The following is a 26,321-nucleotide window of genomic DNA, read 5'->3' as shown; positions in this document are numbered from 1 at the left end:
GGAACTCCTCAGTTTCGTTTGGGATTAATAAACTATGTTTTGATTTTGATTTGATTTGGAACTGAACAATGTAGTACTTTGCTTAATGATCAAAACAACAAGGTCTAGAAATTATTTAAAATTAACAGTTTTACAAATTTACAATTTGCCGTTAATGTCTTCTCTATAATTTTTAAACTTTGCAAAGTCATTCCACGGGCCGGACTGGACCCTCTGACGGGCCAGTTTTGGCCCTGCGGGCCTTATGTTTGACACCCGTGGTTGAAAGCTTCATATTTTTAGGTCAATTCATGACAGCGACTAATAAAATCTCATACAGTTTTAAAAGCTATATAGTATTTACTGTTCAAATGCCTTCAAATTGTAAATCTGACCTCCTTTACTTAATTGTTTCTGTTCTGACTCATTGCAGTAAATTGTCTTCTACCTTTTTTAAGCTTCAAGAACTGACTTTATTTATTTATTTATTTATTTAGACAGCTGCTGAAAAAGCTGTAAAATGCAACACTGGCATTCATGTGAGTGGTGCACTTTATAACATGATGTTACACATGTATTATCACCCTATAAAGTTGCTATGGTGAATCAGGAAACAGTTGCATGTACAGCAGACAAAGAGAAATATTGGCATTCATTTTGAGTTGTGCCATTGTCTGCCTGACGAATGAAAGCTGAAAATTCACTGACCTTTTATCTCTGGTTTGGTGTCTCTTGAGAAAAATATGTGGCTCTTTAATGTGTCTGTCTGCTGTTGGTAGGTAGTGTACAATGGCTTTATCAGAGCTTCCTCCTTGGAAACAGCTACCTCCTGCTGCTGGAAACAATGTTGATAAAAGTAGAGTTTACAGGCCAAAAAACAAAGGAAAAGGTTTTAAGACACTGAAAAGCTGTATTCAAGTGTTTTTGTTGTCTTCACCTGAGCACACGCAGGATGTGAACCTCGGTCTCCAGAGTAAAAGTGCTATGCTTTGTGTGTCAAGCATCAACCATGACCTCCAACAGCTTCTGTTTGTTTGCACTGGATTAATAAAATGGTAGTGAACAAAGTCTCCAAACACATTTTAGAGCAAATAACACATTTCCTGGTATCTGTGGGTATACCCTTTACAATAACATTTTAACAATACATTTAATAATCTGACTTATTTTGCAATGTTGTTGTTGTTCAGTGCAGACTGAAGTCCTCTTTGAGGCTGACATCATTGCATGCTGAAGCTCAAAGTATAATATATAAATTGCACCAATAGTCAACAAAATTCTTCAAGCAGAATTTTTTTTTCTGTAAGAATAATCAGAATAATCAGATACGATGACCATTTAAAAAAAAATCCACATAGTGATTTTTAGTTAGTTGTGAATCTCTATTGACCGACCAGGCTGTTTAGTCTCTGCAGCTAATCAGCAGCAAGCAGTACACACATCAGACACACTGTCAGACTGTAATAAACAACTTCACAATGACAGCATCGATGCGTGTTGTGTGTTTTCATGTGCGTTCTATATCTACGCTGCTACTTTTTTTGTTGCTTATTTGCAATGTTGTTACCTCAAAAAAGATCATCAGCCAAATGGTACACCCCAAATTGACCCAAATATCAACAAAAAACTATTCTAATAGATTTCAGCCTTGGAATGCAGGCTACCACATTTGAAAACGATAAAAAAAAAAAAAAAAAAATACCAGAACTTTCCATGAGACTGTTAAAAGTCTCTGCTCCTTAATTAATTGATAGGAAGCAGTAAGTCATGAAGCTGCTTATATACAGGTTCTCTTTTTAACACCTAATGAAACAAGGTTAATAAGAAATATGTGGAGTCTCACTATCACTGAATCTAATATGTATCACTGTCACCATTCCTTTGTAACAGTTATAAATATTTTGTTCAATGTTCTGAAGAAGCTCTAAACTAACAAGGATTTTGAATCATATTTAAACAGGGGTTGGAGATGTCACACTTTCAGTTGTTTTGCCTAAATGTGACAGTTCAACCCACAGTCACTTCATGCTTTATTTTTGCATGTAATGAGATTTTTGTGGATGACTTTCAAATCTGTCTCTTTCTCTTCCTGAGTCTCATTGTCCTCCATTTTAACTCTGCCTCAAGCAAGCTGCCGTGGCACCAAAATGATACAATAAAGTATGATGACATATTTCCTTTAAAGTCACCAGATATAAATTGAAGGTAGGCCTTCTGCCTCTTTATCTCATTTTGCACCTCACCTTAATAATACTATATATTATACAATATGCTAACTCCATGCATCTTTTTGCAATCCAGAGTTGACTGTACTTTTCTGCTTAGACTTCACATTTCAAAGCCCAGCCCTATCTGACATGGCAGAGGGTATGACATTGTGTGAAATTGAATCTCATCAGTGAAGGACATTTCCCACCCATAGTGTTCTGAACTGTACAAGCTTGTCATGGCCAATTATTCTAAATGAGCTCTGATGAGCGAGGCATAAATGAATTCCCTCTGTCAGTTTCTTTATTGATGTCCAGGAATGGAGGAAGATGTATCTATTTTTCATCAGTCCATGTAAAATGCAAGACTGCTAATAGACCATTTGTCTCTGTTAGCAAAAGGAAATTTCACAGCGCTATAAATATAGAACATCTGCAGGGCTGTCTGAACACAGGACAGCAAACTGAAGGTGTATAACCTTATTTAAAAGACTGTGACTGGAAACTAGGGCGATGTCTGTGATAGCAACTTCCACTTTCATTCTATATTATGGTAGCAAATAAATGCTTTAATCATAGACATATACACAATAAATAGTGCAAAGATGTAGCCAGAGGTTTCTTAATTAACTAACTATCTATTATTTATGATGAGACCAAGTAGACAGAAAAGTTGATTCATGATGCAGGAAAACCATATGGCTTAAAAAAAACAAAGATACTGTAAAAAATCCAACTCAAGGTCCATTCACTGGCTTTTTCTGTAGCTTTAAGCATTATTACATGGTCTTCAACACATACATAGTTCCATTTGCATGGTAATTTGTGTGCTTGTGTTAAATTAACATTTCCATATTCAGATTGACAATTCATATTCTGAGACACTGTGGGTTGTAAAATTAATATGTATTGTATTTTTTAATTTGGTAAGTTTCACACTGAGACTTGATGTTGCAGCCACGGTGAGTAGCACATACGTAAAAGTTCTACATCATTTTCTGTGGTAGTTTGGCCTGTTTCGGTTTTCTCAAGAAGGAGAGCCTTTGTTAGGCCTTTTTCACCAACTGTGAGGTGTTGATGGTCCATGTGAGTTGGTTTGACAGTCAGGAACTTTAGGGTTCCAAGAGCTTCTACTGCCACTCCATCTATGCGGAGGGGTCAGTTATCATCTCTTTTGTTTTGGAGGTGTTGATGACCAGATCATTGTTTCTACACCACTGAGTGAGAAGATTATATAACATCATCATGCGTGTTTGATTTTCCCAGGTGTGTCAGAACAAGATGGAGGGCTTTTGTGATGCCCTCTATGATGCCCTTGAGCCCTAACCTCTGTGAAGCAGTTAGAGCTCTAGGGCTCTAATGTCCACATGTCCAGATCAGGTGTGATAAAAGTCTTGGTATGTGAAAGCAGTACTCTTTTGAAGCACTTAATAACTATCGGTATTGGTGCTACAAGACTATAATCATTTGGGCACTTGACAGCAGATTTCTAAGCATTGATACAATCATGGAGGTCTTAAAACTGGTACAGCCATGTGTGGTGACAGGTTAAATATGTTGGTTAACATCCCAGTAAGCTGGTTAGCATATACCTTGAGGGCACTCCATCTCGTCCTCATAATTTGTACTAGAACATAAGCGTGGAACACGAGTCACAAGGAGACCAGAGAGTAATGAAAAAAACTGTGTTTATTTACAATAATAAATTTGCAGCGTGAACCAACATGCAGGTATCAAAGACATGGATGACCCAAGAGGAAGAGCTAAGGAAGTGATTAACAAACGAAGGCGAGATAACTAGAAGGACAAAAACGGGAGACACCAACATAAAACTAAACTCTCAGACAAAAGTCTAATACTCAGAAGGAAGACATAAGACACAATCTAGGAATCTATTTGGAATACAGAAATACAAGTGAGCTAGGAGACTCGGCCAGGAGAAGAGCCACACTTGTAGCTACACAAGGAGCACAGAAACTACAGGGAAGCATGGAGTTACGCCAATCAGAGAGGCTAAGAGACGGAGTTATGTTTACCATAGCCAATAGTATGTCAAGGCTTGGAAAGCCACAAGGAATTTCTTAGTGGAGACACAAGGCTGGGAACCAAAATAAACCTGCAATCTGAGACTACATTACTAGCAGCTTTAGCTTCTTCTAAGATGAAGATTTTACACAATGGATAATATAACAAGCATTTAAAATATAGCAGTTAAAGATTAACCAGTGGTTTCCAACCTTTTTAGTTTCTGATGTCTTACAAAAAGCAATACGTAAGCATGCTCACTTTTCAGTTCCACAAAACGGTGCCCCACTCATATGGTTTCGTTTCAGCAAATGATCCAATTAGTTCAACAAAAACCTAAGATTAGAGGAAAAAGTAAAAAAAAATAAAACTTTTGTGTATCAGAACTTTGTTTTTCTTTTTTCTTCTCCCTTTAATAGTGCCCATAGATTTATCTGCTGTGTGAATGTAAAACATTGCATTAAAGTTCAAACTAGGTTCACCTGCCGTAGCTAGGCTTCTCTATTCCAAATCAATTATTTAATAGCATGGCTATATCAATCAGAGGGACAAAACCAGTTCTTTCACTTTGACTAAATTTTGCTGTTAATTCTAATGTGCTTTCACTTAAGTACCATGTTCATATATGACCTATATTTGTAATAGATTACTGTTGCATTGCTGAATTTGGGGCTTTCACTTAAGGATTTAAATAGTTTTCTCACCATTGATACAATTATATCAGATTCATTAAGTGATCCCTTTCATGTTTATGTTCTGCTCAGTTTTAGTGTCACCGCTCATGTGACACTAACTCTAACAGTTACTCAATTGTTAAATAATAATTACAGTATAATTTCTGTCCAGATTGCTCAGTGGGTCATACAGCCCCTGTGATAATAGAATAGGTACTCATTAGTGTAAAAAAAAAAAAAAAAAACGGTATAAATTCTTTGTATGATCCAACTTCTGTTGCATAACTATGTATTTTATGCCTCAGTATCAATGTATTGTAAGTACACCATACGTATCCGTACATTCTGTTCTAGTACACTGTTAGTACCAAAGATTTCAGTGTAATTTGGGGTAATTGGGCTGTATGCTACAGGCAGTAGTCTATGGGGTTACCCAGTATTATTCTTGCTGCTGTTTTGCCTTGTGGTGGTTCTGAATAAAAAGAACTCTTGTAAAATATTTTTTTATTAGCTTTTAATTTGCTGTAGTAATCTCTCTACAATTCTACAATTTCATTTAGCAAACACATTTATCCAAAGCAACATACATCTGAGAGTAGATACAACACAAGCAAGGATCTATTCAGGAGAAAACAACCTGGATAAGAGCCACAAAATAAGTTCAAGTGTGATAATAGGACCTTGGTGTTACAGACAGTACAGACATAATAGGATTTTTTATTTATTTTTTGCAGTCTGTCAAGTGCAAAGGTGTTCAGTGAAGAGCTGTTTTTTAGTCTTTTCTTAAAGACTGAGATGGACTCTGCAGATTGAACAGAGTTTGGTAACTTATTCCATCACTGGGGAACCACAGAGGAGAAGAGTGTAGCTATGGACTGACCCTGTTGTGGTGGTTGTATCAGGTGCCTTTTGTTGGCCGAATGTACTGTGTGGGAGGGAGTGTGGACCTGAATGAGCGAGTTCATGTAGGAGGGAGCTGTTTTCATTCTAGTTTTGAAAGCAAATGTCAGAGTTTTGAATTTTCTGCAGGCAGTTACAGGAAGCCAGGGAAGCGTTCTGAATAGCAGACGTGACATGAGCTGTTTTTAGCTGGTTGAAAACCAGACATGCTGCTGCATTTTGGATCATCTCCAGAGGTTTTACTGTGCATGAGGGGAGGACTGCCAGCAAGGAGTTGCAGTAGTCAATGCATGATATTGCAAGAGCCTGGAACAGGAGTTGTGCTGCATGTTCAGACAGGAAGGGTCTGATCTTCCTCATGCTGTACAGGACAAATTGACACAACCAAGCAGCAGAGGCCACAAGACTTAAAGGTTAGTTGGTCATTGATTATGACACCCAAATTTTTGGCAGACTTTGTGGGTTTGCGTTGGGTTGATTCAAGCTGGATGTTGATTTCTTGTTGAATAGAGGGATTGGCTGGGATGAAAAGGAGCTCAGTCTTGGAGAGGTTTAGTTGAAGGTGGTGTTTTTTCATCCATGCCAAGATAGAAGGCATGATGAGATCTGAGCAGAGACCATGTGGTTGTCCGGGGGGGAACGACAGGAAGAGCTGGGTATCAACAGCATAGCAATGGTATGCGAAACCATGGGAGTGAATTACTGCACCAAATGAGGTTGTGTATATTCAGAAGAGGAGGGAACCAAGCACTGACCCTTGAGGAACCCCTGTGGATAGACTGTGCAGTTCAGACGCTTCTCCCCTCCAAGATACGCTGAAGTATCTTCCTGAGAGGTAGGAGATGAACCAGTAGAGGGCTGATCCTGAGATGCCAAGCTCAGTAAGTGTGGAGAGGAGGATTTGGTGGTTAACCGTGTCAGAAGCAACTGACAGATCTAACAGCAACAGAGCTGAAGAACATCCAGCAGCTCTAGCAGAATACAGTGATTCTGTTACAGATAGGAGTGCAGTCTTGGTGACTGACCCTGTTTGAAACCAGACTGATTCGGGTCATACACTGCTGTGTTGAACTGGCTCTTATTGTAATATAGTTATTAATGATAGGGACCAAAAATGTCTAATCTCCCTCTCTACCTCAGTTCTCCCTCATAGGCAGTTTACTCTTAGCAAGCAACTACAAATTAGTTCCAGCTGCCATTTGTACAACTTTACATTTCATCTGTGTTGCCACATCCCACATCGACAGATATATGTAGGAACATGCTAATATACAAACCTGAAGTAACCCTATAGTAACCCTATGTATTTTTAAAGGCACTGCTGCACGTTTGCCAACTTTATCAACATAGTTTAATCTGACAATCTCTTTATAATGGAAATACTGTTATTCTACTCTATTTCTGACATTACTTCTGCATTGTATGATGTACTGATGTTTAGTCTTTGTATAGTCATGAAACACCTCAGGGTTAAATGTAACATGCTGAGTGAAAACAATATTCCGATTAAAAGACAATGCCCTATTGCTTTATTTATTTGTTCTGGCTACTATCTGACACTGTTATTATTCGAGTCACAGCTTCATTGGCAAATTCTGATATCTATATAAGCTTCCATGACAATTGCTGTTGAATATCTTACTGTGGATGAAAGTGCTGGACTGTCAGACTTACTGACATTGCTGTTCACGTGCTTGCTGGTCCCGGATAGGAACTTACTGAATGTTGACACAAAATAATTGCGTCCATTACAGGACTGCAGGACACTGCACAGTGGCACATCTCACATTGCTGCCCTGCAGTAAAGGCATTAGCATCGGCTGCTAGTGGTTCACCTTATGAGTTTCTTCATGGTCCCTGTCATTCCAGAGCCCATATGTCCTTTCATTGGGCTGTAGGGCAGCTGCCCATCAGAAAAAGTGAGCTGTACCTGCTACTGGGCGATTTACTTCTGGGTGGGAGGTCCAACACTCCATACCAGTTTAGGCTAATTGAAAGAGAATCAGCAGGGTGATGTAACAACATGTCCACATCCAGCAGCCACAGGCCCCCTCTGAGCTGATTCACTGCTGCAATAAAGCAAAAATAAAATGGATTGCAGGGGTGGACGATGGGTGTGGGGGTTGTACTGAATGTTTGAAGCCCCCTCGCTGCCTCATTGATTCTCAGTGAGTGGGGGAATAAAGAAGAGAGCTACATTTTCACTGCAACATAGATTAAACCAGTCTGCCAGCAATTTGTTTCTTTGCTTTTTCTTTTCCACTCAGCTCCTCCTGCATCATCTGCGGTTTTCTGCTTTTTGTATGATCTCGATGTGGGTGTTTCTGTGCCTTCATCCTCACTTTCCTGCTGGCTATTTATCATAGTTGATGGCCTCTTGAAGGTGGAGTGAAGAGGGGTGCAGTCCCAGTGGATTCTCCCCAAAGCAGTAACTGTAGGTCTTCTCCATCTTCCTCTTTGTTTTTCTTTGCCGTTCAGTCTGTCAAGACACAGACTTCTGTCCCAGTGGATCTCTGTAAAATTAGGACAGTCCAGAAATGGTCTGAAATACAGTTGTAACGGCATATGAAGAGAACGTGTGTTTCTTAAAACCAGTTCTGATATTATGGCAGCTCCTCGACATTAATGATGTGATTATTTTGAAGTAAGAACAGAGAAATCCTTTCAGTGAAGTACGATAGGATTTTACTCAATCTTAAACTGATTGTGATTCACTCAAAGGAATCTCATTAGTTACACAGCAGATTTGGAGGTTTGACCTCTTTGTCTCAGAGTTTTCAGAAATGTTTTCACCACAAGGTCACATTTTAAGATTTTCTCTCTGAAAGTCAAGGCTAGGACATGTTTAGGAAACTCTTCCAGTTGGAAAGAGCCATTAACGTTGTGTTAGGAGGATTGACAGGAAGCGTAAGTCAGTAATGGGACTTTGTTTCTCTTGTATTTTATGAATTTTAACCTGGAAACAAATGCAGAGCATGGGACACCAAGAGCATGACGAGGATCATTTATTGTCACAATTTTTGCTGAGGGTGAGTGAGGCTTGGAGAGATTCTCCAAGAAAAGAAGCTGTGTTTTTGGAGGACTCAGCATGGTGAACTCAGTTTTGGAGGGAATTCAGGAGGGTAGGTAAGTTGGCTGGTTGGCGGAGGCACTTGGCACAGCATGAAGCAGAGTGTGGCTTGACTGACTGTATGTGGGGTGAAGAAGTTAAAGCTGAAGGTCTGGGGGAGTAGGTGGGTTTTCCAGCTAAGATCAGGTGGACTGATGGCTTGGAGGCTCGAATCTGACACCCAAGATGCAGCAGCAAATTAGTTAGAGCAGAAGAAGGTTCACCACGAGCAGAGTTGGCTGAGGTGATGCTACCACATTAACAGAATGAATGGAGATTTGGCCAGGGATTTATATGCAGCAGGAGGTTGATTGACCTCAGGTGTCTTGAATTATTTTCAGCAGGGAAAAGATAGATCACCACGCCCAGTCACACCAGCACACACTCAGACAAACAGGAAGAAAAGGACTGACAAGAAACACAAGGGAAATACACATGAAACAAAAGGAAAAGGAGTGAAGCACTGCTAGAATCATAACACTTTCACTTCATTAACTGCTCGTCCTCTGCACTGTAGGTTATATACTCTACTAGGCACTGAGTTCCTAGACTGGAGGAAACCACCTAAGACCTGGACTCACTCCTCGTGACCCGTCAGCTAAATTCCCGCACCTGAGCAGTACCAGATCTAGTACTTTGTAAATTTGTTATGATTAGTTTGTATTTTGAGTTTCAATGGGCTGTTTAAATTAATTCTGTTGTGACAACTTGTTTTTTCAGCCGCGTAGTTCGTTACTCCTGTTTCCTGCTAATTGTAGAAATTTCAGCCTTGGGTTTTTTGTTAAATTACTGTTGGTCAAGGTATTAATTTTGGTTCTGTTTTGATTATTCCCTTAGCTAGTATTCCCACCTTGGTGTTACCATACGTGGGTTTGCGAGTTTTTGTTGTTTTCTGTCTTTAGTGTAGTTAGTCCTCCTGTTCGCCAGGGGGTTTCTCGAGTTCGTTCACCATTTGTAGGTTCAGTATATTTCCAGTTTACTTGTTTCTTCTGGTTGTGACTTGTAGTTCTTGTCTACTTCTGGTTTTTGAAAATAAAAGCATTCAATAATCTTTCCTGGTTGCAACCTCATTTCCTGCGCTTGAGCCTCTGCACCCACCGCAACAGTTCGGTCCAGCCAATATCAGCTCAGCAGGAGATGAGATTGTGGTTGATGGAGTCGCTGGTATTACTATTCAGCAAGCTCTTGCTAATCAAAATTCGGCATTAGGGCAATATGAGGAGATGTTGCGGAGCCTCATTAGCAGTAATACTGCGCTTTATAAACAGTTATCCACTCTCAATGAGAGAGTTACTCAGTTGGCCGCTCGACCTCCGGTGACCGCTCCTGTGGTTGCACCCGCTCCTGTGGTTGCACCCGCTCCTGTTGTTAGTCCAATTGTTCCAGCTAAGGAACAACATGTTGCAGTTCCAGAGCGCTATAGTGGGGATTTTGGCTCTTGTCAGGCATTTTTACTCAAGTTTCCCTTGTGTTTGATTTACAGCCGCATTCTTACGCTACTGACAGGTTAGTTTGCTGTCTGGTGCTGCTAGGGAGTGGGGCACGGGGTTATGGGAACAACAAAGCCCTATCTGTAATTCTTATCCTGTTTTTTTGACCGAGATGAAGAAGATTTTTGATCACCCAGTTCGTGGCAGGGATGCAGCCATTCAATTGCTAAGCCTACAGCAAGGCTCCGGAGTGTTGCCGAATACGCTGTGGAATTCTGCACCGTGGCCTCCAAGACCAGATGGAACGATAGAGCTCTTCATGGCATTTTTTTAAAGGGTCACAAGATGTTTTGAAGGATGAGCTTGCCCTGAGAGACGAGACCTCCTTGCTAGATCAATGTATAGATCTAGCTATTAGACTGGACAACCGACTATGAGAACCTTGCCGAGAAAAGAAAGTCTGGTTACCTGGAGTTCCATCAGGAGCTCCATCTCCATCCCGCACCAACGTTTCCTCCTCTCCCTCAGCAGAACCCGAGCCAATGCAACTCGGTCATGCTACTTTAACTCCAGAAGACAGAGAACATCAGAGGCCCGCTTGACTTTGTTTATATTGTGGATTGGCTGGTCACTTCGTCGCTGTCTGTCCTCAATGTCCAGCAAAAGATTCGGCTCATCAGTAGGAGGGGAGGTCCTGGTGAGCCGGACCTCAACCTTTTCCCCACAACGGTTCCAGCTGAAAACTATCTCATGCTGGAGGTCGGAGTCCTTATCGGTTCCTGCACTGCTGGATTCCAGAGCCAAAGAATGTTTGCTGGACAGTAATTTAATCAGACGACTCCACATTCCAACGATTCCCCTAGATCAACCGTTACTAGCTCGAGCTTTAAATGGTTTGCACCTAGCCCAGGTGACATGTAAGACTGTTCCTGTTGAGCTAATTATTGATGGAAATCATCATGACAATATAACTTTTTGTGTTATGGATCACTCTGAACCCCCTTTGGTTTTAGGTTACCCTTGGCTCCAACGACACAATCCACAACTGGATTGGAAGAAAGGAGAATTTGCTACATGGCGTTTGGATTGTCATCAGCACTGTCTCCAGTCAGCCCTGACTCCTGCTAATCTGATGTTCCATCCTCTCCTGAGAAGGTAAACTTGGATGCCATACCTGAACAATATCATGATTTAGCTCCTGTTTTTAGCAAGGCCCGTGCTTTGTCCCTGCCTCCACACCGTCCATATGACTGTGCTATTGAGCTTTGCCAGGGTGCAACACTTCCCTCAAGTCACCTATATAATTTGTCAAAACGTGAACAGGCGACTATGGAGACTTATATTCAGGACTCGTTGGCTGCTGGAATTATCCATCCCTCTTCCTCTCCGGTGGGTGCTGGGTTTTTCTTTGTTGATAAGAAGGATAAGACCCTCCGTCCCTGCATTGACTTTCGTGGCCTGCATGAAATTACCATCAAGAATTCTTATCCTTTATTCCTGATTAATTCTGCTTTCATGCCTTTACAGTGGAAACGACACTACGTTTTACGACAAGTGGAAAACGGCTTTTAACACCCCTTTAGGTCATTTCGAGCACCTTGTAATGGCCTTTGGCCTGACCAGTGCCCCAGCCGTTTACCAAAACCTCATAAATGATGTGTTGCGAGACATGCTCGGCAGGTTTGTTTTTGTATATCTAGATGACATCTTCATCTTCTCCTGGAATCTAGAGGAGCACGTAGGCCATGTTCGTCAGGTGCTGGAGAGAGTGCTAAAAAAACAAGCTGTTTGTTAAGGGGAAAAAATGTGAATTTCACGCCTCAACTGTTTCTTTTTTGGGCTATATTATTTCCCCTGGGCAGATTAAAATGGACCTGGAGAAGCTGGCAGCGGTTCGAGACTGGCCCACTCCAGAGAGCCGCAAGCAGCTCCAGCGCTTCTTGGAGTTCGCTAACTTTTATCTGAGGTTCATCAGAAACTACAGTAAGGTGGCGGCCCCTCTGACCTCGTTAACTTTGACGTTAAGGATGTTTTGATGGACTCCGGAAGCTGAGTCTGCCCTCAAGGAGCTGAACAATCGCTTCATCTATGCACCCATACTTACCCAGCCTGATCCCTCTCTCCAGTTCATAGTTGAAGTGGATGCCTCTGATGCTGGAGTGGGAGCGGTGCTCTCTCTTTTTTTTTTTTTTTTTTTTTTTTTTTTTTTTTCTTTTTTTTTTTTTGTCTGCATTTGTTCTCATTGTTTAACTCCACAAAAGGGGAGTCAACATTTTATGAGATTGATGCATATTTTAGTCTTGCAGCCAAATATTTTAATATTTAGTGCATGTGTGTGACCATCACCGGCCCTCCCTGAAAGCTAAGCAGATATTCTTTATTAGAATTCCCTATTATGAGCCAGGGAGGGCAGTGCTACACCTCAGTGATGTGTGGGGGAAACAAAGACTGGACAGGACGAACAGGACGAACAGGATGAACAGGGATAGAAAATAACAGGCGTTGCTATTGCAATTAAAGATTGTAAGGTGGTGTGTTATGCCCAACTACTAATTGCCCATCAATAAAAAAAAAAAAATAAATAAATAAAAATTTGAAAAAAGAAAAGAAAACCAAACCAACACAAAAGAAAAAGAGATTCAATAATAAATGAACAAATGGTACTGAGCACCATAATTGTGGGTGTCTTGATAGTATAGAATAGAATAGAATAGGCCAGAAAAGGATACTAGTGCGAGAGAGAATGAGTTTAGGGTAGAGACTGGAGAAATTCTCAGCACATTCTGGCGGGACCCATCAATCGCTGAAATGGGACTCGGCAGTAGCTGGCAAGACCTGATCAAACATGCAAGTGTGAAGAACCCCGAAGCCCAGAACAGCAGTCACGGCAAGGCAGGGCCAAGTCAACAGGGCATCCCTCCCCCCGGGCCGTAGGAGCCACAGGGCGGCACCCCCAGAGAGCCACCGGGGCCACCGTGAACGACGCGAACCCGGAGAACAAGAGGGAGCAGCTACTGACACCCCCTGCGCGCCCAGACCGACCCAGGTGGCCCGGGGCACGAGGACCCACCCGCCACCCAAACCCCAACCCCGCCCACCCCAGTCCCCACCAAACCCCCCACCCCACCACCCGACCCGCCCACCCCCACCCCCTCTCCCTCCCCCGAGGGGGCCAACGGCCCCACACAGCCAGGAAGCCAGACACAGGGGCCGAGCGGCCCACCGATGGGATGGCAACCAGCCCATCACAAGGCAGGCCACCACCGGGAGCCGGCCAGAGGAAATCGGAGCCGGGACCCGATGTGAGTCCAGAGGGTAAAAATGGACAGTGTGGTGGGGCCCGGCGACGCCGACAGGGAGGCACCCCGCATACCCCCCGCACCAGGCCCCAGGTGAGCGCAGTACACCCAGGGCCCCCACTCCCCGCAATGCGCCCTGACAACCCACCAGGACAGAGCCACCACATGCCACCAGCCCGCAGTACAGCCACAGCGCCCACCAGGACGGCCAATCCAGCCCCCGCAGCCCACCAAGAGCCATCGCACCTGCCCGGACCCGTCGGGCACGCAGGAGAACCCCCCCCGACCACAGCCCCCAGGTCCCGGGGACCCCCCAGCCACAGCAACACGGATGATGGTCCACCCCCGCCACACCATAGCTATAAGGGGGCCGGGTCCCACCAGTGAGGCCATATTAGTGAGATCCCCCCATTACTCCCTGTTAATATGTCTCCCGATCCCAGACTGGAGACATTATCCCTGCACCGTGATAGTGTAACCCTGAGTGTCATGTGGTGCATTAAAAGTGGGGAGGCTGGGCGAGGCGTCCAGGGGGCGGGCCAGAGGACCACAGAGGATGGCTACTCTGCAGCCTACCCTGGCCCAAGTTCCCCGAGCCGTCCCAGACCTACCCCCAAGGTGTGAGTGTATGTGGTGCATTAAAAAGAAATTAGAGAGCAGGGGAGGCAAGCAAGAGGGTGATGGGGAAGAGACAAGGCCGTAGAGCCCTGCCATCCGCCCCACCACAGAGCCCATCATTCCTGCCCCCACCTGCTCTCGGGGCCCTAGCTGTTGTGTCCCTATATGTGCCTAAGACTAACTATATACAGTGACGTGTGGAGTGTGTGAAGTGCACAGTAAGAGGCAGTCTGGTGTGGATCCGGCCCATGAGGAGAGAGCAGCGGGGGAGACAGGTAGTAAGACCACCGGTACTGATGCAGAGGGCCCCCAGAGCCCAGAGGCAAGAGGCCAAGGTGAGCCCACACGAACCCGACCGGCCCGGCCAGCACCGAAACCCCCAGAAGTCGCAGCGCTAGAGCAGCGCCCCGGTAGGCGCCACAGCCCCACCACGGGCCAGCCGCATGCAGCACCCCGCCCCGGAGGGAGGACCAGGCCGCACCACTAGGAAGCAAGGGCCATGAGCCCCCACGCCCACCCCGGAGCCGGCACGTCCAGGATGCAGGGCGCCCACTCCGCAGCACCACCGAGACCCCACCCACCCCACTACTCCCCAGGACAGCACCGGGCCCGGACAGAAGCCCCCAGCCAGCAGAAATTTATCTCCAGTGGCGGCACACAGGCAAGTACCAAGGCCTGTGCCCGGATGAGCCAGAGCCACCCCCCCAGAGAGACCACCCGGCCCCCATGCCAGACCCCCAGGCAGCGGAGGGCCCCCAGCCCCCCCAGGGGAGGGAGAGGGACGAGGACGAGCGGCCAGGCAGGAGAGGAGGGAGGAGGAGGGAAGCAGAGCAGGAAAGGACAGGGGAGCGACCGGAGGGCCGACCCACCCCAAACCCCAGGGCCAGCCAGGGCGCCCCAGAAGAGACCAGCCGCCGCCACCCCCAAGGCCCCAGGAGAGCGCACAAACCCAGCAGACCCAGGACTCAAAGGGAGAGACACCGGGGACACCCACCCCCAGGCAGAGGGGCCCGAGCCACGCAGGCCCCGCAGAGCCAGAGAGCAACCCCAAGAGCAATAGGGAAGGGACACCACTAGTGCATGCACACAGCCTTGAAGTCCATGGTGCCATCCTACTTAAAAAGGTAGAGGGTTAATAAGCTGAAATAAAGCAGAGAGAAGTCAGTGCTCTCTCAATGATCTGCGGTGCTCTCTCAATGATCTGCTAAGGATCAAAAGCTCCATTCACGTGCTTTTTTTTCTAAATGTCTTACGCCCGCTGAACGAAACTATGATGTGGGGAACCGAGAATTAGTTGGCGGTGAAAATGGCCCTGGAGGAGTGGAGACATTGGCTTGAGAGTTCTGAGCTTCCCTTTATTGTATGGACTGACCACAAGAATTTGGAGTATATTAGTTCTGCAAAGAGACTAAATTCTCGTCAAGCCCGTTGGACCTTGTTGTTTAGTCGTTTCAAGTTTACATTATCTTATAGACCTGGATCTTGTAATATCAAACCTGATGCTCTCTCTCGACAGTTCTCTATGACTGAGGGCCGTAAGTCTCCAGAAACCATCCTTTCTAAGTCCTGTTTAGTGGCTTCCCTTACCTGACAGATTGAGACTCAGGTCCGACAAGCTCTGTGGAGACATCCAGATCCAGCGAACAGTCCTCCGAATCTCTCGTTTGTGCCCGATTCTGTTCGTCCTCAGGTCCTTCAGTGGGGACATGAATCTAGATCGCCTGCCATCCGGATGTGAACCGTATATTGGAGATTCTGCGCCCAAAGTTCTGGTGGCCAACCATGGATGCTGATACCCGTGAGTTTGTCAAGGCCTGTACTATTTGTGCAAGAAATAAGACTTCTAATCAACCTAGTTCTGGGTTATTGCAGCCACTTCCGGTTCCCAGACGCCCCTAGTCCCACAATGCAGTGGATTTTGTGACCGGCTTACCTCCTTCTTAAGGTAATACAGTCGTTATGGCAATTGTGGATCGTTTTTCAAAGGCTGCTCATTTTGTCCCACTAACTAAGCTTCCCTCAGCAAAGGACACTGTTGAAGTAATGGTGCTGCATGTTTTTCGACTCCATGGAATCCCTTCTGATATAGTTTCTGATAGAGGGCCTCAGTTTACTTCTGAAGTTTGGAAGTCTTTTTGTGCCGCATTGGGAGCTACTGTTAGCCTTACCTCTGGATATCATCCGCAATCTAATGGACAGACTGAACAAACCAATCAATCTTTAGAAGTGTTCCTTCACTGTTCAGCCTCAGAGAATCCGTCGTCCCGGGCAGAGAGGTTGCCATGAATCAAATATGCCCATAACTCCTTTACTAATGCTTCTTCTGGGTTATCTCCATTCCAGTGCTCTCTAGGTTACCAGGCTCTTTTGTTCCCATCCAAAGAGCAGATCTCTATTCCCTCAGTTCAATCCTTGGTTAGGAGATGTCGGGGCACCTGGAGGAAAGCAAGGAGGGCTCTTCTTCGGGCCTCTGTTCAGATGGTGGAACAGGCCAATTGTCGCCGAAAGCCGGCTCCTGAATATGTACCGGGACAGAAGGTGTGGCTCTGGTCTAAAGACATTCCATTGAAAGTGGAATCAAAGAAGCTGGCTCCGCGGTTCCTGGGACCTTTTAAGGTGGATCGGATGATTAATCCAAGCTCAGTACGTCTGCACTTACCTTCAACCATAAAAATTCATCCAATTTTTCATGTTTCCCAAATTAAACCTATGTTGGAGAGTTCTCTAGCCCACCCTGTCTGTCCCACTCCACTGCCCAGGATCATTAATGACGCCCCAGCTTAGCAGAGTGCTGACACCTGTGCTTGAGCCTCTGCACCCACCATAACACGAGTTAGGCCAGCAGTTCTTGGTCTTTTTATTAATGCAACAACCTTTTGAGGACGAAACTATTTTGCAATAATAAGCAGTCCATATTGTGAATGAAATTTGATTGAACATTGAATTTATTCTAAATAACCTGCAGTTAGGAAATAATGTGTGTGCTCTATGAAAAATCTTTTCTGGAACCCTTAAACAACAGGGCATGGTCAGTTACAGGAGACTGGACTGCAACTTTTAAACCTGCAGGTTCAGTTTTTACTCACACCTGCACACATCACATTGGCCTACCTGCTGCTTTCACACTGTCACATTGGTATAACATCTCTGCCATTTTTAACGCAGTGAAATGAAACTCATTTAACAAACTTGGGTGGACAAAAACTTACATGAGTTCAGTGTGGTTGGACTATGATAATGCTTGCTGACTTCCTCAAAGATGGAAAAGTTACCTTGTAATGTCTTTATCATCTCTTTGTAATCTCTCTTTAATATGAATAAGTTTACTGCTTTTACTGTTGTTGATGCGTTCTTCTCATTTGTAGTACCACTTGCACATGTCACCGATGGGATGGTTGCACTATTTAAACTGTTTCCTAGGTTTCTTGACTGCTACTTGTACAAAATTATATGTGTGAACAGATTAGATTCTAGCCTTTCCAGTCATTATGGTCATTTTCCAAAGAATCCCTGCTGACAACTTTCTTTCAAAAGGTCTGACAATTGAAAAGTAGTTCAGTGCAGCAATTTTTTTTAACGTTTTCATTCTCTTTGCTCTGTGCATTTTCAGCTTTTGTTTTGCCATTTATCTTTCTTTTAAGAAGACACCGGCTATCCATGATGCTAGACACCACACTAGATCAACTTGTACCCTCTAGTAGAAAGGAAAAAAAAACAGGGCTTATCAATAACCTTTCATTAAAGCCAAAACATGATAAATGGCCATGTGGTCTAAGAAGACACAAGCGTACAGTGGGCTTTTTACTGCTGTGAAGCAGTTTGTCTCTGTGAAAGCTCCCTGTTAGCACCAGTGTTAATGATGCCACAATGCTACCATGATGGCTCTTTTATCTCTTTTCTTGTCTCCAGTGAGCCTGTGAGTTTCATAGTTTTTGGTTGGCCTGGACATTAATAGCTACAGCTGACCATGATAATGACTAGCTCAGGGAGCGATAGGATACAGCTCCAGCAGCTGCTGCTATGGCAGCATGAGCCTGGGATGTTGCTCTAATGAGAAATACTATAAAGACCAACAGTACTCTTCTTATCTTTATTTCTGTGAGACACTATAGAGCCGGTGAACGTCCCTCAGCACTAACAGTGTTGGAAGCAGCTGAGGTCGTAGGTTGTCATTTATTGGCCCATTTAATCTCCCTACATATTTCCTCGCCGGAGGCACAGTGCTGTCCCAAACAGACAGAATCAATAGCAACGCTACTGCCAAGCCATCCGAGAGCTAACAATAAAACTAGGACAATTACAGTGAGATGGATCAGAGTCTTTAGCAGAAATATATTATTAATGCGTTTGGCCGAACTCCAGGAGACAGATCAGTGGAAATAAAGAAGCCGGTTAGTTAACTGGTCACCTGAGAGCCAGCCTGGGCATGTTGCCCACATGTTGGCACCGATTTCAGTTCTTTGTACAAGGATGAAGATAGCACACAGATCCAGCAGGTGGTAGCCACAGGGGGACACTGGTACACTAAATGCCACTCTACTTTACCATTTGTGGTTTTATTTACCTCTGTTTAAACAGACAGCTTAATTAAAAACTTGGAAAGTCGGAGCCTGTGGAGTTTCTGTCAAATTTACAAAAAATATGCTACATATGCTATAAATATAGCATGAGAATTCAAACAGAGCAGTAGCTTCTGGTGAATACTTATACACAGTCAAAGAAACAAAAAGATTATGGACAATATGTACACAAATGAGATTGCCAAACATCCTGTTTATATTTATTAACCAGGCACCGCATCAAATGATGTGTTTGGGAAATCACAGAACACTACATTCCCTGGGAGTGGACATTTACTGGGATTTCTGGAAGTTGACAGTTGAAATTCTGTAAGACCTTGGATTGTTGGCAGCCTCTAAAATGATAAATTTCTTCTCCAGTCACATCAAAAAGTCTCATCTCTGTGTATGCAAGAGAAGGGAAAATGTTTCTCCAAATGGGTTTTGAAAACTTATTCTTACACAATCTAACTGATTTTTTACCAGTGAAATATTCAGATCAGATTAATATATAAAATGATGAAACACTTCTTGTTGTGCTGTCAGGAAGAGTTTCAAGAATGATCGGGGAAATTATTTAAGTTGAAAGTTGTTTATCGATACGAGTGAGGGACTAAAGTGTGAACAATGAAACAGTGGAGGCACTGAACTTATATTTATGTACATTTATTACACACAACAGTTATTAAACTGACAACACAATAACAACTACTAACTCTGGTACTACAATGACATACATCAAGACAAACAACAACAAAACAAATGATTCGGTGAACATGAGTGGGGGAAAGGGAAGGAAGAGAACGCACTATGAAACATAATATTGGGGTAAATATTTTGGTGAAACAAGGTGTTCCGAGAAGAAGGGATTAATAGACCACACCTGCAAGCAAGTGTTATTTTGATGGTTTGCTAGTTGGAAACTTATAATCTATATTTGTAATAAAAGAGACCTTAGAAAGTTGCACCAATTTTTAATGACTGGAAGTGACTTGTGTGCACATTGTGATGCTGCAGCGGTGCTTCTGCTGATGGATGGTTGGGTCGGCCTGTGGATGCAGGTCGGAACAGTGGTGGATAGAGTGGAGCCTCCAAATTGTTTTTTGTTTTTTTGTTTTTTTTTTAAGAATTTAGGAAGGATTAAGGTTGGACTCTAGGAAGGAGGAATCTGAAAGGAGGACTCGGGTGAAGGAGGACTCTGGAAGACTCTTTTTTGTATTTTGCATTTGTTTTCTGGTTTATAAACAATCCAATATTCTGACACATCATTGACATGTTTATGCTCCTGGTGGACAGATGATCTAAACAAGACTAAACACACATATATGGCACTGGGCATTTTACACATCTAGTTTGACATATAAACAAGTATGATAAAAGATAGAGTGAATGGTGTAATGATGATCATAATGAAGTTATTGGAATCAATGTTCAACAGTTCCTTTAAGTGAGTAATCATGAAGAAATTTAAATCCAGGATGATAAAATAATTGCCTGTCTTTGTCTTAATGGGAGCTAAGTGTTGCTTGTGGTATTGTCGTTGAAGTGAAATCCTTTTGATGCTGTTATCAGATTTTGACCCTGACTTCCGGCAGGGTCAGAAGTCAGTCAGTGTTTCTGACAGCCATTTGGTCTTTTGTAGCCCTGACAGTGACTGGGGGTTTGAGCCAGTCTCTTGGCTAAATTAGGCCCAATATATACCCTGGATGTCTGGAGGCATATGTTGTGGAATCCTCTGAAGGTTTCTGCTTTCTCGTGGCCTCCTCCTGATAACAAACTTCACACCATCCTGACAGATCTGGAAGATGTCTTTCTTTAAAGACTGAACATCTGGCAGAGGCCTTGGTGTCTCTCCTCCGTTGATCAGAGAGGACCCTGTCTCCAGCCTGTGATTGTAAATGGATGAACCTTGCTCTTTCTCTGTCTTAGAATTAGTTATAGTTGGTTGATCCTACATAAGTGGCATATCAAGAATTTTTTTCCCATGAAAATAATTCCTTCCCGTCATTAAAAATGGTTGCGCTGTAAGTGCACTGTTGATCTAAGACGTCCTTGTCTCTCTCTCTCTACTCACCCCTCCCTGCTCACTGCAGCTCAGCACACCAGTTTACCGACAAATCTGCTCAAACACTGTAAAGCTAATCTACACTACACAATGGGAAGTTGTAATAATGGGCTAATCCAGTTGTACGTGTTTGAACTAGGAACTGATTCTGAAGAAGAATCATGATCAGGATCGGCTCTTTAGGTTTGTTGCATTACAGAGGTCCAGCTCTTGCTGGACTGCTTGTTTCTTTCACCATGCGTCTTCCAGTATATATTAAAAAAGCACCATAAGGATATGTTAACCAGGTGAAAATGTCTTAAATGAAATATTTTCCTGTTTTTTGTTAACACAGTAAAAAGGTAGCTCCTTAACACTTTCTAGCCTGAAACAGCACAAATGTGACAGACCATACATCCGTTAAAACACAGAACATTGCAATTCAAACAGAGAAAACCATCTTTAAATAGCAACACCACATTAAAAATACTTGCTAACTTGATGTCTTGTTTCTTTCATCTGTAGGGGCACATACATTTTGTGACACAAACAGGAATGGATGATAAGTGCAACCAGGGGAACATGATTTAGGAGATTCCTTATGCTCACTGAAAAAGAGATCTAGTGTGTACATTGAAGAATTTTTCTTTCAGTCATTCAGTTATATACAAAAAATAGACCCTGCACAAGCTATAGTATCGATACATATAGGTAAGCCATTCAGCAGGAATAGCAAAGCTGGGAGCAGCGTAGACACTCTGTCACACATTTATACCTCCAACACAAATGGGAATATTACCTTCCCAATAGAAACAGGAGAACAGTCTGTTTTTGGTGATGGCAGTACTTGTGTACTGTAGCTCTATTTTAAATTTTTTAATTTAAGTTTTTAAGTTATCTGACCCGCTTTCATTTTAATTTGCTGTTGAGGCAAACTCAACTCTTCCACAATGCTTAGTCATTGTCTCCATAAATTCAATGTGAGATAAACTTCCATAGCATTAATTCTATCAGTCATGTCAAGAGAGTCATGTTATGCTCATCATTCTGCTGCTCGAAGGGTTGTCTTGTACAGGCCCTGATTTCTGAAATTCTTTTGAAATCAGGGTTCGAGGTGAAAGCAAAAACTACTTCTGGTACTGTCAGTGAAACACTTGCAGTGCCGATGTTTCACAATACCTCATGTACAGGGGTTTTTGAATTGTATGGACAGTAGCTCAAAACCCAAGGAAAAGAGATGACAAAGTACCTCAGTGAGTGGACTTTATTTGTCCTTTTCTTTCGTCAGACATTATTCAGTGCTCATGTAAGTCCTGTTGAGTCATCTTATTACTCTAAACGCTGAGTAACTAAAATGAGTGTGCGAGACTGTTTTACACATGTTTACATCAAAAACCTTCAAGAGTCTGGAGAGTCTTTGCTCTGAGTTCAGTTACTTGTTTTACTGCTGTAAACAAGTCCCACCTCAACCTGTTATCGAAACCATTTTTAGCCTCAACAAGACCGTTTTCCTTGGAGCTTACTGAAGGCTCTGCAGGAAGCTCTGTTTCTTATGACACATGAGCAACTAGCTTAGAGTTCTTTCGGCCTGTGAAATCTAACAAAAGCTCTTGCTGTGATATCATTCCTTTTCAGCTAAATTCCTTCTACATTTGTGTTTCTTCCACAGTTTCTGTCATTGCATCTCTCTATCTGTGCCTCTTTTATTTCTGTGTCTGTGTCTCTGCAGCCTTCGTGTTGAGCTGTGTCTTCCCCCAGCGGCCTCTCTATGGTGATGTATCAGTGAGCAGTCTCCACTCTAGAGGGAAAGCTTTCTTTTCCTGTCTGACCGGCTACCGACTTCAAGGATCCAGTGTGCTGACCTGCCACAATGCTAGCACCCCCTACTGGAGTGGCAAGGAACCATACTGCCTTGGTAAGGTCACAGCAACAGCCTACACACAGTCAAGACAGCAGTACAATTATAGACAATTTAAATAGCTACAAAATATGTCACTGTGTTTCTTGCTACATATTTAATGAAACTAAATACAAATTTAATGCATTACATAGGTTTGTTTCATATATCTATATCTATAAAAGCAAAGCAGTGTTTTTATATTTTATTGTATGAGTCAGTAGTTTTTACGTATTGTCACTGCAGAAGGCAAAATGCAAAATGAAAGTGCACAAAGACTGCATCTTAAATACTATTTTCTTTAAAGATTAAACCACTTTTAATCTATACAATAATTTCATATTCAGTAGTTTTGCAATAAATGTATTATTTAAATGTACTATTTTAATAATGCATATGAAAAAACAGAAGATTTAAGAATAATTGTAATTAGTATATTAACTGGTATATTAAAGTAATAAATCTTATTGTTCATCTAACAATACATGTATTATAATAATGTACTTGTATGTGATGTTTAGGACAGAATTCAAAACACATATGCTAGATGTACACACCACCTGCAGTTCAGCCATGTAGTGCCTGAATTTTTGTCATGACTCTTTGCCATAGCCGAGTCGGTCATGGCTTCTTGATTGCTCAGAGGAGCTCATGATTGTTTGTCTTTTACAAAGCTATGAGCAAATGATTTAATTGTTGATATAGAAGTGATTTTGAGAATGTATTGTTTTAGGTTTTGATTTGGTGAAGTTTCCTGACAGAACCACACATCACAGCAATTTTATAGTTTCTGTCCTATCAGTCTACCACCCCTACCTCTCTTCGCTGGCTTTGATCATTCTTTAAAATTGGAAACTCTACATATCTGTTGTTTTAGTAATGCATATATGAGTCACACCAGACGGTAGGGACAAGCAGCCGATTTAGTCTTTAGGTTAAAGAACTTTTTGGAGCTTTTCTGAAAAAAAAATGCTGTGCTTCAGTCATTCTCTGACAGTTTTTCACACAATTCCCATCAACAGTCATAGCCTTTTGCAGTATATTCATAGAGACTTGAAGCCTAGAGATATCTACTGGACCTTCTGCTGCTTTGGCATGACAGGCTGGCATAGAGACTGACAGGCTTGGGTGCCCACAGGTGACTGTGGATGATGAATGTTTATGTTTTTTTTTTCCCTTTTGTTCCTCCAATGAGGCCAGCTGATGAATAATAAGTAACCATTTTACTCCTGACCACTCTGGTTCACAGTGAAAGTTTTCTGAAAGCAATTTCAAAGAGGGCATTTGGGTGAGAGTCTGTCCTCTATCACAGCTGGACTTGAGCCCAGGACCTTATAGCTGTGAAGCAACTGTGCTAACCACTACACTAACCTGAAAGCTGAAGTATTCATCTTATTCCTCCATTCATATTGTTGTACGATATGACATCCTACATACGACTACATTTATATGTATTAATGTTTTGTAGATTGTGAGGCTGCAAGTTAGTATTGCACTTGGAACTCTGTGTTGTTGTTCTATTGCAGCCCATACATTAAGATATTTTCAGTTCTTAAAAAATATATTGGTGTGTCATGTCTCTTCTGTGTTGAAACTCTAATGGCCAACTGTTCTCCTGCATACTAGAAATTCACCTGGTTTACAGTATCTTCTAGTAACCTATATCACAGCAACATAGTAGAAAAGAATCAGACAGAGTACAACTTGAATAATAAGTATTTAAAACATGTTCAGCTGTCAGATGTTCCACAGCTTTGGCCAGCTTAGTCGAGTAGAAGACCTTAGGTGGAGCTGATAGTTGTTGTTAGATCATTGGTTTGGCTGGAGGCATGAGCTTTTCATATAATGAAAACATGTTAGGTAGTTCTCAAGATTTAGATGTACTTGATGGTCATATTAAATCCCTGTGATGTTTAGTCTTTGCATATTAAACATGTAGACATAACATCTTCACAGATTATCTGCTCACAACATCTACACACTTTGATCAAAACCTTTCTTTGGGCTCATGTGTCAGTTTGTCATGAATGACTGTCATTATAAAGACTAATACAGCTGCCATACTAACACAGTCAGCTGCTCATAAAGTTAAAGTTCCTCTAATGTTGAAGCTTCTGTTGAGACCTTTCATTAATGAAGAAACTGGTTTGCCACATATATGGCCACACCTGGAATTATGTAGTAAACACAAAGTGTGAAATTAGTCAAAACATGTTTTATATGTTAGATTCTTCAAAATAGCCACATTTGCTTTCATTACTGCTTTGCACACTCTTGACATTCTCTTGATAAGCTTCATGAAGTAGTCACCTGAAATGGTTTTCCAACAGTCTTGAAGGAGTTCCCAGATATGTTGAGCACTTGTCGGCCCTTTTGCCTTCACTCTGCGGTCCATCTCATTCCAAACCATCTGGATTGGGTTTAGGTCAGGTGACTGTGGAGGCCAGGTCATCTGACGCAATACTCCATTACTCTCCCTCTTGGTCAAATAGTCCTTCCACAGCGAGGAGGTGTGTTTGGGCTCATTGTCCTGTTGAAAAATAAATGACGGTCCATCTAAATGCAAACCAGATGGGATGGGATGTCACTGTAGGATGCTGCGGTAGCCATGCTGGATCAGTATGTCTTCAATTTAGAACAAATCCCAACAGTACCACCACAGCAAAGCACCCCCACACCTCCTCCTCCATGCTTCACGGTGGGAACCATGCATGTAGAGACCATCCGTTCAACTTTTCTGCATTGCACAAAGACACGATGTGTGGAACCAAAGATCTCAAATTTGGATTAATCTGATTTAAGCACAGGTTTCCACTGGTCTAATGTCCATTCCTTGTGTTTCTTGCCCCTAACGAATCTCTTCTGCTTATTGCTTTTCCTTAGTGGTAGCTTCTTAGCAGCTATTTGATCATAAAGGCCTGATTGGTCAGTCTCCTATGAACAGTTGATGTAGAGATGTTTCTGCTGCTAGATCTCTGTGTGGCATTTATCTGTTCTCTAATCTGAGGTGCTGTTAACTTACAATTTCTGAGACTGGTGACTCGGATGAACTTATCCTCAGCAGCAGAGTTGACTCTTGGTCTTCGTTTCCTGGGGCGGTCCTCATGTGAGTCAGTTTCATCATAGCGCTTGATGGGTTTTGCGACTGCACTTGGGGATACATTCAAAGTTTTTGCAATTTTCCGGACTGACTGACTGGCTAGTGCCTACAAGTCTGTAGGGGTTAGGGTTATGATCTGGGGTAGGTCAGGTTCAGCAACATTATGTTTCCAAAGAATGAGGTCAGCTGACTACTTGAATATACTGAATGACCAGGTCTTTCCATCAGTGGAATTTTTCTTCCCTGATGACACGGGTATATTCTGAGATGATGATGCCAGGATTCATGGGGCTCATATTGTGAATGAGTGGTTTAGGGAGCATGAGACGTCATTTTCACACATTAATTGACCTCCACAGAGTCCAGACCTCAGCCCAACTGAGAATCTTTGGGATGTGCTGGAGAAGACTTTGAACAGTGGTCCGACTCGTCCATCATCAATATAAGATCTTGGTGAAAATGAATGCATCTCTGGACAGA

The 26,321-nt window shown here is 42.8% G+C and overlaps 1 protein-coding gene across 3 annotated transcripts in view; it reads left to right on the top strand.

The window, feature by feature from the left end:
- sez6b (seizure related 6 homolog b) overlaps window positions 1–26,321 on the top strand; it is a 284,944-nt gene that overhangs the window by 175,887 nt on the left and 82,736 nt on the right. For all 3 annotated transcript variants that reach the window (XR_008602221.1, XM_055011999.1, XM_055011998.1), the window contains exon 5: window positions 22,574–22,759. Coding sequence is in view for 2 of the 3 variants with exons in the window: in XM_055011999.1 (XP_054867974.1) it covers window positions 22,574–22,759 (186 nt within the window). In the remaining variant the exon portion in view is untranslated. The remainder of the gene's footprint in view (window positions 1–22,573; window positions 22,760–26,321) is intronic.

The sequence above is a fragment of the Amphiprion ocellaris genome, chromosome 7 (assembly GCF_022539595.1).
Source record: "Amphiprion ocellaris isolate individual 3 ecotype Okinawa chromosome 7, ASM2253959v1, whole genome shotgun sequence".
NCBI lineage: Eukaryota > Metazoa > Chordata > Actinopteri > Pomacentridae > Amphiprion > Amphiprion ocellaris.
The sequence above is the reverse complement of the archived record's forward strand: the minus strand, read 5'-3'. Positions and strand labels throughout refer to the sequence as shown.